The following is a 13306-nucleotide window of genomic DNA, read 5'->3' as shown; positions in this document are numbered from 1 at the left end:
AAAGAGGAAGGAAGAGAGGGATAGAACATCAATGATGAGAGAGAATCATTAATTGGCTGCTTCCTGCAGGCCCCACACTGGGGATCAAGCCGGCAACCTAGGCATGTGCCCCCACTGGGAATGGAACCGTGGCCTCTTGGTTATGGGTCGAAGCTCAACCACTGAGTAACACCAGCTCGGCTCTCTCCTGTTCTTTAAATTTTGCTTCAGGCACAAGGACCTACATGTCCTGGAATTTTTGGAGTCAGCTTGTTTGTCACTATCAACATAATTATGCTTATTCCTTTTAATGCCAGTCTTTAAGAGAGGTACTTATGGCAGTATTCTATAGTTAAATCAGTATGAAGAAGAAATCACAGTATAGCTGATTCAGCAATTTTTTGGTGTCAGAATAACAGCTGAGTAAGACTCATGTACATTTCTTTCTTTCAGGGATGGCCTATGTATGCACAGCTACTGATTGATTTATTCAAATATTTAGCACCTTTCCTTAGAAATGTGGAACTCACCAAACCTATGCAAATCCTCTACAAGGTAATTAATTTGGAGTTATAGATTAAAAATAATGAAAATGTAACAATAAAACACACAACTGGAAATATGAGGCCTAATATTTGTTTTATTAGTAAGCTTTTAAAGCAGTGGTTCTCAACCTTCCTTATGCCGTGACCCTTTAATACAGTTCCTCATGTTGTGGTAACCCTCAACCATAAAATTATTTTCATTGCTACTTCATAACTGTAATTTTGCTACTGTTGTGAATCGTAATGTAAATATCTGATAGGCAGGATGTATTTAGGTGACCCCTGTGAAAGGGTCGTTCGACCCCCAAAGGGGTCGCGACCCACATGTTGAGAACCGCTGAAGTATGACATATATTCAGAAAAGTGCAAAACTCAAACATATTTGCATAACCAGCACTGGATCATATGATACTCATATGTTCAACTTTGGTAGATACTACCAGTTTTACAAAATGTGTGTACCAGTTAACTCTTCAGCAACATTAGAGTTACTGTTCACATTCTTTTCATTCTGGTTATATTGTCTGGTTTTCATTCTAACCATTTTTGGCAGTTATGCATTAGGATTGCATAACTCATTGTGGACTTGATTTGCATTTCCTTGGATTCTTAATGAGGTTTTTATGTATACATTGGCCATTTGGATAGTCTCCTTTTGTGATGTTCCTTTTCCAGTCTTGTGCTCATATTTCTATTCGATTATCTGCATTTTCCTTATGTCTTATAGGAATTCTTAATTCATTCTGGATGTAAGCCCTTGGTTAATAGATATCACACTCACTTTTCTTGTAGCTTGTCTTTTCATGTCACTCCCTTAAAGTAAGGTGTCTTAAGGAACAGATGTTTTAAATTTAGTGTAGTAGAAATTAGCAATTTTTTTTACTTCCTTTAAATGTTGTTTTTGTGTGTCTTGCCTAAGAAATATTTGCCAATTCCAAATTGCATTCTGTTATATGTGTGCCTGCCCAAGTTTAAATCTGTGCTGTATCCCAAATTTATTTTAAGTCCTTCACTTTCTATTGATTTGGCACTTATGTCAAAAAAATTGACTACATTTTTAAAAATATTTTTTTATTGACTTTAGAGAGAGAAACATTGATGTGAGAGAGAGACATCAATCGGTTGCTTCCCATATGCGCCCTGATCAGGAATAGCACTGCAACTTTTTGGTGTACTGGACAAAGTTGCAACTGACTGAGCCACCTGGCCAGGGTGACTTTATTTTCTTTTATTTTTTTTTTTTGGTCTGTACCATTTTGCAGTTCTTTAAAAACTTTGCAATCAGTTTCACTTCTAAAAACTTGCTGGAGTTTAAAAGGAGATTGCACTTAAGCCTATAGATCAATTTGGAGAGACTAGACATCTTGATAATGTTGAGCCTCCCCCCCCTCCTTTTTTATTTTGATTAAGGTATTACATATGTGTCCTTATCGCCCCTTTCCCCCCTTCTTCCTCCCCCAACTCGCGCCCTCACCCCCCGGTGTCTGTGTCCATTGGTTATGCTATATGCATGCATACAAGTCCTTTGGTTGATCTCTCCCCCTTTTCCCCCACCCTCTCCTGCCTTCCCTCTGAGGCTTGCTGGTCTGATTGATGCTTTTCTGTCTCTGGATCTGTTTTTGTTCATCAGTTTGTTGTTCATTTTATTCCACAAATGAGATTATGTGATATTTATCTTTCCCCGACTGGTTTATTTTGCTTAGCATAATGCTCTCCAGGTCCATCCATGCTGTTGCAAATGGTAGGAGTTCCTTCCTTTTTATAGCAGCATAGTATTCCATTGTGTAGATGTACCACAGTTTTTTAAACCACTCATCTGCTGATGGGCACTTAGGCTGTTTCCAAATCTTTGCTATGGTTAATTGTGATGCTATGAACATAGGGGTGCATATGTCCCTTCTGATTGGTGTTTCTAGTTTCTTGGAATGTATTCCTAGAAGTGGGATCACTGGGTCAAATGGAAGTTCATTTTTAGTTTTTTGAGGAAACTCCATACTGTTCTCCACAGTGGCTGCACCAATCTGCATTCCCACTCTGCAGTGCATGAGGGTTCCTTTTTCTCCAGATCCTCACCAGCACTTGTCATTTGTTGATTTGTTGATGATAGCCATTCTGACAGGTGTGAGCTGGTACCTCATTTGTCGTTTTAATTGCATCTCTTGGATGATTAGTGACTTTGAGCATGTTTTCTTTCATATGTCTCTTGGCCTTCCTTTTGTCTTCTTCCAGAAAGTATTTGTTTAGGTCTGTTGCCCATTTTTTTATTGTGTTTATCTTCCTTTTGTTAAGCTATATGAGTTCCCTGTAAATGTTAGAGATTAAACCCTTATTGGAGATAACATTGGCAAATATGTTCTCCCATGCAGTGGGCTTTCTTGTTTTGTTCATTGTTTCTTTTGCTGTGCAGCAGCTTTTTATTTTGATGTAGTCCCATTTATTTTCTCTTTAGTTTCCATTGCTTTAGGAGCAGTATCATTGAAGATAGTGCTTTGGCATATATCTGAGATTTTGCTGCCTGTGGATTCCTCTAAGATTTTTATCGTTTCCCGTCTACATTTAAGTACTTTATCCATTTTGAGTTTATTTTTGTGTATGGTGTAAGTTGTGTTGAGCTGTTCAACCCATGAAAGTGTATATCACCATTTAGTTAGGCTTTTAATTTTACTCTGCAGTGCTTTGTAGTTTTCAGCATAGATGTTTTAAATATCTTTCCTTAAATTTACTCCTATATATTTGATGTTTTTTGTCAAATTGTAAGGGAGATCTTTTTAAAAATTTTCATTTTGTTGTTAGTGGTCTAGAGAAATAAAATTGATTTTGTATATCTGCCTTGTATCCAGCCACCTTGCTGAATTTACTTTTTCTAAGGGATATATTCTAAGTACAGATCATTTCATCTACCTGTAACAGTGGGTTTTTCATTTTCTTTTTCTTGCACTGACCAGTAACTGCAGAACATTGTTAAATAGGAGATAGCAATAATTGCATCATTAGTAATCTTGGGGAAAGCTCTCAGTAATTCACCATTAAGTATAATGGTTTTGTGAATCTATAGTTTTGCTTTATAGATACCATTATCTGATTAAGGAAATACCCTTCTATTTATAATTTGCTGTGAGTTAAATCATGAAATGGGTATTGATTTTTTTTTTTTTTTTTTGGCATACAAGACCCTGTAAAAAAATTTTCTGTTAATGTTGTAATTCATTAATTTACAAATGCGTTTAAATCACCATTGCATTTCTGAACCATTTGGTTGTGATATATCACTGATTTCTATTTCTAACATTTAGGATTTTTGAATAATTTTCATGTCAGGTTTTATCATCAGCGAAATACTACTGCAGTTGAGAGTGGAAAAATGTTCTCTATTTTCATAAGATTGTGAAAATAGTGTTTTTTTCCTAAATATTTGTAAGGATTTGCCAGTAAAGCCACCTAGGCCATGAGTTACATTTATGGGAAAGGTTTTAACAACACTTTAAACTTCTTTATTATAAAGGACTATTCAGATTTTCATTTTTGGCTTAGGTTTAAAAAATAGAATATTTAAATTGAGTAGTTAAATGTAGGTTTAAAAAATTGAATGTTTTGTGTATTTTACCTGAATTGTCCAATTTATTAGCACATAATTAAGATTCTCTTAAACTGTTTTTCGTGTCAGTAGTGATGGTTCTTTTTCATTCCTGATATTAGTATTGTGTTTTTTCTATCAGTCTTGGTAGGGTTTACCTTTTATTAATCTTTTCAAAGAACCAACTTCTAACTTCAATTGCCACTTCCACCCCCTATTCCTGTTTCAGTGCTTTTTCAAAAAATTTTTTTTGCTTTTTTTCTCTACTTTTTTGTTTTTAATTAGCTGTTCTTTTTCCAACCTCTGAAGATAGCTTATTTACATCATTGTTCTATTTTTTGTTTTTGTCCAGCCTCTTCTAGCATATGTATTTAAGGTTATAAATTCTTGACACCTAGCTTTTCATAATTTGCAGATATAAATATTTTGTTAAATAACTTGTGATGTTATTGTTAAAGCTTGTAACTTTGTCATTGAAGTATACTTCTGCCTCTTTTATTTGAGTTAAAAATCATGATAGTAAAACTATTACTCCCATTTTATTTAGTTTATTTTTCAGCAAATGCTTTTTTCTTTTTTTTTTTTCTTTTTTAATAGGGCACTTTAAGAGTGCTGCTGGTTCTTCTGCATGATTTCCCGGAGTTCCTTTGTGATTACCATTATGGATTCTGTGATGTGATCCCACCCAATTGTATTCAGCTAAGAAACCTGATCCTGAGTGCCTTCCCAAGAAACATGAGGCTCCCAGACCCATTCACTCCTAATCTGAAGGTAAAGTTTCAAAAACAATTCAAGGAAAAGAAAATTATGTCTTAATATTAATAGTTCTCTGGTAAGTAGGTGTCAGGCCAGTCATTTGCTGGGTGGCCCCACAGCACAGAATTGCAGAACAAACAGACCCTTTTGCATGCCCACATTTCACAGGTATTTTGTTTAGATTGTTGATGTAAGGGAGAAAAGGGACCGTGTAAAATCATACCACTGTGGTGTGGGTACTGTCATTTTTATGTATTTTCTACCCTCCCTTCACATAAATGTTTTTAAAAGTAGCAAGTATGTCTGTTCTGCTGGGGTGTCTTTTCCAAGACCAGAGCTTTTGGTGAGTGATTAATCTAATTTTGTACTCTGGTTTTGAAGTCCAAGTCCAGGGGGGAAGAACGGCTAGTGATACAAGTAAGACCTCTCCACAAAAAGTACCTAACCTGCTTTAATTTTAGAGAGATACTTTCTGTAATTTTGCATTTCAATTCTTCTAAGCATTGATAAAAAGCAGCTCTACTCTTTGAGATATTTATAATGTGTATAGTTTTAGAAAAACATTTCTACCACTTTGTAGCATAGATACAATTAACTTTTTTTTATTATTATTATTAGTTAAGGTATTACAAATGTGTCCTCATCACCCCCCATTAACCCCCAACCTCCCCCCCACACACACACTCATGCTCCCATCCCCCTGTTATCCATGTCCATTGGTTTGGGTTATATACATGTATACAAGTCCTTCGGTTGATCGATACAATTAACTCTTACAAATGCTCTGGTTTTGATTGTATTTGGCAGGTGGATATGTTGAGTGAAATTAACATCGCGCCCCGGATTCTCACCAATTTTACTGGAGTGATGCCACCTCAGTTCAAAAAGGATTTGGATTCCTATCTTAAAACTCGGTCACCAGTCACTTTTCTGTCTGATCTGCGCAGCAACCTACAGGTTAATTGGTTTGGTTTAATTCTTCGCTGTATGTCTTTCATAAAAAGCACTTCCTGTGCAGTCCATATGTGTGGCCTGATTAGGAATCAGTCTTTTCAACTTGATTAAACACATACTGTCATTTTTTTTCTTTTAATATTTATTGAACTTAGGGTGACATTGGTTAATAAAATGATACAGATTTCAAATGTACAATTCTATAATACATGATTTGCATGTTGTATTATGTGTTCACCACTCCAAGTCATTTCTGATGGTTGGGTGAGAGTAACTAGATGATACATTTTACTAATTCATCTTAGCGACAAAAAACTAACCTTGGAAGAGGCGACCAGGGAATGGACTGATTTTCTGTAAGAACAGACTGCTAGTAACTATTCCCGGCCAGTACTCCAAGATTTTTCTAAAGAAATGGTCTAATTTGCTCTACAGAAAAATGACTTGAAGTTGTATTAATTTTCCACACCAAGGAGGAAGCCTTTTCCCTCTCTAAATCTTTTCTGTAACTGAAGTGTAGTGCATATTTTTGCTTTATAAACTTCACTTTTATGCTGGTACCTGTTAAAGAGCTTCGCTTTCCTAAGGGAAATGTTTGTTTTTGACACAACCACCATGGGCAGCTGTGTATTTGTTAAATACCCTCAACAAACTCAAGGAAATTTATCTGAAATGTAAATGACAAAGAATATTGAAAGCAGTTCAGCTTTTCTTTGAAGGCATAAAAAGGCATGAATCAGCCCTCTGAGAATAAGTCAGGTGCTTTGTTTTATTCATTTAGGTATCAAATGAGCCTGGCAATCGCTATAACCTACAGCTCATCAATGCACTGGTGCTCTATGTCGGGACTCAGGCCATTGCACACATCCACAACAAGGGCAGCACACCCTCAATGAGCACCATCACCCACTCGGCTCACATGGACATATTCCAGAACCTGGCTGTAGACTTGGACACTGAAGGTGAGTGAAGCCAGCAAGTTCTCAGAGTCAGGTTTTCTGCACCTTAAGCTACAGTCCAGTCATAAAAATACATTAGAGAAATAATGTTCTGTCAGTGTTTATGGCTCTGTCTGGCTATTTTATTTTTAATTGGATAGTATCTGCTCAATGCAGAAAACTATAAAGAATCATCCAGAATTCTTCCCATATCAGTTAATATTTCAGTATGTGACTGCAGTATTTTTTTAATGTGAGAAATAAACATGTTCCTTTTATTAGCCTCTCTTTTAAAAATAGGCTTGATACATTGTTTTTGTTAACCTGCCTTTTCCTCATCACCTGCTGGTGCCTATTTGGTAGGCAGCATTTTAATATTAGGCATTATAAACTTTAATGAATAGGACTTCCCCTACTTGCTCTGCAAAAAGATCACAATATAATTCCTACTACAGGTTGCATTTTGCCTGGTTGAACTGCATTTCCTTTGTTTTCTATATTCTAGTAGGTGCTAACCAAGGGATGCCTGCCTACTGTTAACTTTGGTATGGATTCTTAAGGGGCTCATCTTGAGTATGTGTATACTGCTGGCCTATTTGTAGAAGGGATTTGAGGCAGATTAAAATCAAGACTTAACAAAATTGGTTATCATTATGTTCAGAGCCCAGCAAAAAGAGGGTAGCCTTTAGGGACACCTTAAAACTGTGATAGCCTTACAAACATGAGTAATATCAAACAGGCAGACAACCAAACCTAGTTAATAAAGTGTGGTCTGTGAACCTCTGATAAAGTTTAAGACCCTTTTAGAAGGGCTGTGAGGTCAAAACTATTTTCATAATATCTTGGCTTCTTTTGTACTCTTTTGTAATGAGGGTACAGTGGAGTTTTCCAGAGGTTACATGAAATGTAACACTGGAACAGGTGGGACAGGCAAAAATGAGAATTCAGCCATCTTCTGTTAAGTGACATTAAAGAGATTATGTAATGTAAAAGAGTGACATACTTCACTAAGTTTTTTTAGGGAAATACTTTAAAACTTTAATGTGGAAATACTGAAATAAGATCCACAGCAATGAAAAAAGACTAAAGGATAATTTGAAAACTTATAGCAGAAGAAATCCAAATCCCAGCCAATCAGAAATCCTCACTAAACTGAGTTTTCTTGATTTTTTTTTTTAGGTCGGTATCTCTTCTTAAATGCAATTGCAAACCAGCTGCGGTACCCAAATAGCCACACTCACTACTTCAGCTGCACCATGCTGTACCTTTTTGCAGAGGCCAACACTGAAGCTATCCAAGAACAGATCACAAGGTAAGAGAGAAGTTTGTTTTCCAGGTGCTTCTACCCCTTTATTGTGAATTCTCTTGTATGTTTTTCCTGTGCACTGAGCATCTTTTACATGTGTTCAATGTGGGATGTAGTTCTGAACAAAATGGACATGGTTCCTGTCTAATAATTAGTCTGAATCACAGGTCATAATCATTGCTGAAATAAAAAGGTGTTTTCAATAAAAGACACCAGCATTTTGATTTAAGATCATGTGGTGGTGGTGGTGCAAATTTTTTTTTTTTACAGAGAGGAAGGGAGAGGGATAGAGAGTTAGAAACATCAATCAGCTGCCTCCTGCACACTCTCTACTGGGGATGTGCCCGCAACCAAGGTACATGCCCTTGACCGGAATCGAACCTGGGACCCTTCGGTCCGCAGGCGGACGGACGCTCTAGCCACTGAGCCAAACCGGTCAGGGCTAGTGGTGCAATTTTTAACCAGTCCTGAGTTATACAGTTATAAAGCACGTGGACTTATTGCCTATAGTTCAGAAGGTTTTTTAAAGTTGCCTCCTCCCCTAATAGTAGTTTGTGGGTATTAGACAACAGTATTCCTTAGATTTATACACCAAAAATTAACTAGTGATAATGTCCTATCTTGTAATTATTTATAAAGCTGCAGTCAACTTCCTTGTACTTAAATCTGTGTTCTTGTGCTTGATTATTTTCTCGGTAAATTTAGGAGTACAGTTGGCTAGGTAAAAAAATGAGTATGTCAGTCAATGCTGCCATTCAGTATTAGAATTTGCTTCCTATTTCCTTTCGTTTAGTGCATACTTTAAGTGATTACTTTTTTGTACCATGTAGTCTGGTATTATCCTAACTTCACCTTAACTTAGTCTTCTAGGCTCAGTAATGAGTTAGGAAATCTGGGTTTGAATCCAGCTTATTCTCAAGAATCCACCTGTGTTATTGACCATGCTATATAGAGTATAGAGATTAATTCACTTGTCTTTAGTAAACTAAAAGTTGTTAGCTTTACTAATCGGAGAGAAGAGTTAGGGATCCTGAATTCGTTGCATTAACTCACTCACTCTTCTCTTCTCTAGGGTTCTCTTGGAACGGTTGATTGTAAATAGGCCACATCCTTGGGGTCTACTTATTACCTTCATTGAGCTGATTAAAAATCCAGCATTTAAGTTCTGGAACCATGAATTTGTACACTGTGCCCCAGAAATTGAAAAGTAAGTTAAAAGATTTTTAATTGTCTGAGAATGAGAATCATTTGATGGCTTCAGCCTGGGTGGATCGTTAAGGCAGCAGTTGTTAAAGCTGCACACAGTGTTGCCAGGCCTGATCTTTGGCAGGTGGGAAATGTCAATCCTCACTTGAGGATGTCTTTTCCCATTGCTTTCCAGAGTTAGATGCATGTGAGAGATAAATTGACTGGTTGCCTCCCACACACATACAGATGGGGGTGGGACATGAACCTGAGATCCTTTGGTGTGGTGTGCAGGCTGATGCTCTACCCACTGAGCAAAATCAACTAGGGCTACACTTTCTAGTTTTGTAGGAACATTCTTTCCCTTCAGGTTATTCCAGTCCGTCGCACAGTGCTGCATGGGACAGAAGCAGGCTCAGCAAGTAATGGAAGGGACAGGTGCCAGTTAGACGGAACTGCATTTCTGTTGTAAATGTGTCAGCCTGGATGTCCCACAGCACCAAGTCCATAAACTGGCTGAGGAATCCTTTCAGCTCTTCCTGACTTTCCCAGCCCTTTGGTTCTCAGGAACCTGCCCCCATTAGTTTGGGCCAGCTTCCTGTCTATGTGGGCACGTTCCAAAGTTTAAATGCATTTTTTTGACTCTTGGCCAAAATTTAGAAAATGCTGTGAATATCATTTTGAACTTGTGTAAATATATGAAAGAGAAAACCTTTGTCTGGAACTTCTTGGGTTTGTGCAAAAAGTATCAAAGGCACGTACATAAACTGGTAACTGCCCATCGCATGTGAAGAGGCTGCTGCTGCCATGTACGAAATCTCTCCTGATGCTTGTAAACTGAGGAAAGGGAACCAAATAGTATCAACTACCCTCCCCCTTTATCCCAGGCTAAGAAGAATAACAAAAAAAAAGTCAAAAGGGCCAACACAACCTCTTTTGTAAGGATACGTATTGGTCCAGTGTTATACTCTGTAGCCTTTCCAGGTCTTGGCCGTTAGCTTCCCTACTTCTTGTGTGTGCAGTCAGTGCAGCATTAAAGTCATGACACACATGCCAGTCCACTGTGCCTTTCCTCAGGAGCAGCAGCCAGTGCTGACAGTCCACCCTTGCAAAGCCTGGAGACTTTGGGAACCAGCTTTTTGCTAAACGGTAGATCTTTCCCACTAGTTTTGAGCCTGTTTGGCCTGCTCAAACAAGCAAAAAAAGTCTTTTTTTTTTTTTTAAGTGTTTCTTCCTGTTCCTTTTCAATAGAAAATTGTTAGAGCAGGTTTCTATGATTAAACAATTACAAAATGCCCTTTAATTTTAAAAGGAGTAGGTGTATATGTGAAACTTACACCTTTAATGGCTGTCAAGTTTATGGCCAGAGAGGACAAAAAGGTCAGGATTTCTTCCCTGAGGGTGAGTTGTCCCATCTAGAGCAAACTTCAGACTGCTGAGGAGTTAAAACATGCTCTGAGTGCCAGTGACATAGCTTATTAAATGCTTATAAAAAAGTTAAGGCAGCAGTTAATTGTCAAAGCGACACACAGTTACCAGGCCTAAACTTTGGGGGGTGGGAATCCACTTGAGGTTGTCTTTTCTGTTCCAAATAGACTCAATTTTAACCAGGTCTACTTTCAAAGGTCGTGTTGTTAAACACTACACTGGACTACAAGACCTTTTATTTTATTATCATAATCGAATTTCTGCTAACTTTGGTCCAAACTGAGAACAAAACAGCTATAAAGTGTTTTGGTTTTAAGAAGTTAAAAAAAAGGGGCGGGGGGTAATTGGTCTTGGTGACAATTAGCAGAAATTCCCGTCTGCTGCTCCCAACCCTTAAACATGTCCCCTTACCTCAGAGTTCATCCTAGCACACCTTTGCTCCTTTGGCTTTTCTTATTAACCACCAAATTTTCCTCCTTTTCAAGCATCCATGAATATCAGCTTAGAAAAGCCCTTCTCATGGGATGTTCCTTCAGGTAGCAGGGAATCCGCTTAGCTTTAACTCGTCAGTTCCAACAGCTGGTGTAAGATCATCTTCTGCCCATAACGAACCTGTAAGGCCTGCTGCTCCCTCCAGCTGAGTTTGCTGTAGATGTCCTTATTACCGAGTAAATCTTGCTCAGCTTTTAAGTCTGTGGCATAGGCTTGCAGGGTCAACAGAACACTGTCCCGAAGAAGCTGTCTCCATGATTCTTTGAGTCTGGGGATATTTGTGATCGTCAGGCTGTCCTCTTCCCTTTTATCTCCCCATCCATCCTGTTCTTTCAACTCTCTGAACTCCTCAGCAGACATGCACAGGACCTAGAAGCAACCATGGGCCCTTTAATTAGGATTTGCCACCTGTGTGTTTCTGAAATTGATGTAGAGACGACAACCTACCTTGGTAGCATTCAAATATCCTCTTCCCTTCATCCCTCCCTTCCTCCCTCACCTGGCTCTATAGCTCTAAATATGAAGGCTGCTTTGAGCATTAAATAGCAGTTTGGGGGCCCTTTACCTTGAGTGTGGTGGTCAGTTCCTCTTCAGTCAGCACCTCTTCCCGCCCAATCACAAAGGCTCCCTCCTCCCCTACCATCTCTAGTTCGCATAAGTAATCCCAGCGTTCGCACAGCTGGAGCCTTTCAGCTTCATCTTTTGTTCCTGTAGATAGAAAAGTAGTGTCAAGTCTCGGTATATCAAAGGTCGTTTCTTAGTCTACCCCTAGTCTGCAAAACGCAACTATTAGCAAAGCACCTGGGACAGGGATAGGGGAAAGAGGCACATCCACGTGCCCAGGATTGAGTCAATCAGGCACTCACCCTGTAATGCTGCCTTTCGCACTGTCACCATCTGAATGTCAGCTGTGTCATCCGTGTTGTCAGGGTATGGCTCAGCAAAGCCATACATGTGAATCAGCTGCCAATTGGCCATTTGCCCATAAGTGTTGAAAATCTCACGGCCTTTGGGAATAGGCTGAGTAGCCACCATCTGAAGACAGTTCTGGAGTGGAAGGGAGCAGCTGGGACCAGGCCCTTCCCTTCCCCGCCCCATGATTATTGCCCCCTTAGGAAGACCCTCCAGCAGGCCTGTTCAGCTATGGGATTGATGCTATGCCCACCAACAGAAACCTCCACACAGTAAACAATTTAATGAGCCCCGGCATCATCTTGCACCGCTGCCCTGCTGCCCACACCCTGGCATTGTGCAGAGCAGCCCACCTCCAGCACCAAAGAAATGATGGTAGTCAAGTTCATCAGAAGATTAACCACAAATGTGAGAAGTTATGTGCTCAAACTATTTCACTGGGAGACGCACATATAGGAGGCCCTAACTTCACTTCTTTTCAGGGCCAGGAAAGTGGAGCCCATTTAGCCTAGTGGCCAAACAGCCACAAATGACAGGCACTGGTCTGAATCATGCCCAGTCATCAACACACCTACGAACGCACTGGGAGGGGTCCACTCACTGGAGAGTACTCTAGATTGGCATTGTGCTTGGCTACGTGGTTTAGTATGTCTGCGGCAGGCACCATCAAGGGGGGGTTTGGTTCCTTTTCATCATCCTCTTCCTCCAGGGGTTCCTGAAAGCTACCAGAGAGAACTTGGCTGAAGCCCAGGGCAGGAAGAGGGGCTGGGGTGGGGTTCACTGTTCTCTCCCCTCCTGTCCCTCAATAGCGTTCTAAAGAAAAGGGTCCTCCCAGGCTGCTCACTGACCTATAGGCCATCACAAGAGCCACGAGCTGCTGGTAGAGCTCCAGGGAGCGAACCCTGGGGCTGAAAAGGTCGGGGTGGGCTTCCATGAAGGGCAGCACGACGGAATGGTACTCGCTGCGGATGTTGGCCAAATCCTTCTCCACGGCCTCGGGGACCCCTGTCCCCTGCAGCAGCCGCCGGCGCTCCCCCTCCGGCCTGCAGGGAAACCCTCGTTCCCTTCACACGCCCCACCGAGACCAGTGCTCCGGAGGCAGCCTGCCCCCCACCCCTCCACGGCTCTCACCAGAACATCGGGTGCTCCAAGCGGCCCAGCTCGGGCCAGAGCGCAAAGTAGGGGCTCCAGGGTGAGGCCGGGGCCTGCAGCTCGTGGAGGAGCGCCAGCAGCAGCG

At 40.1% G+C, this 13306-nt stretch overlaps 2 protein-coding genes across 2 annotated transcripts in view; one reads left to right on the top strand and one right to left on the bottom strand.

Moving 5' to 3' along the window:
- CNOT1 (CCR4-NOT transcription complex subunit 1) overlaps positions 1–9952 on the top strand; it is a 71691-nt gene extending 61739 nt beyond the window's left edge. The window contains exons 43-49 of the mRNA XM_015558826.1: positions 433–534; positions 4696–4869; positions 5662–5811; positions 6590–6770; positions 7926–8058; positions 9125–9259; positions 9608–9952. Coding sequence (XP_015414312.1) covers positions 433–534; positions 4696–4869; positions 5662–5811; positions 6590–6770; positions 7926–8058; positions 9125–9259; positions 9608–9686 — 954 coding nt within the window. The 3' untranslated portion in view covers positions 9687–9952. The remainder of the gene's footprint in view (positions 1–432; positions 535–4695; positions 4870–5661; positions 5812–6589; positions 6771–7925; positions 8059–9124; positions 9260–9607) is intronic.
- Positions 9953–10491: 539 nt separating this feature from the next.
- Positions 10492–13304, bottom strand: SETD6 (SET domain containing 6; the record flags this gene model as incomplete). The annotated part of the gene is made up of 6 exons (XM_006752904.2): positions 10492–11526; positions 11723–11865; positions 12024–12204; positions 12671–12791; positions 12918–13112; positions 13201–13304. Coding segments are annotated over 6 exons (1047 nt in total), but the record flags the coding sequence as incomplete, so codon positions are not given.
- Positions 13305–13306: the final 2 nt, after the last annotated feature.

This window comes from Myotis davidii, unplaced genomic scaffold, assembly GCF_000327345.1.
Source record: "Myotis davidii unplaced genomic scaffold, ASM32734v1 scaffold590, whole genome shotgun sequence".
In the NCBI taxonomy this organism is placed as follows: Eukaryota; Metazoa; Chordata; class Mammalia; order Chiroptera; family Vespertilionidae; genus Myotis; species Myotis davidii.
Note: the sequence above shows the minus strand (reverse complement) of the source record. Positions and strands in the feature narration are given on the sequence as shown.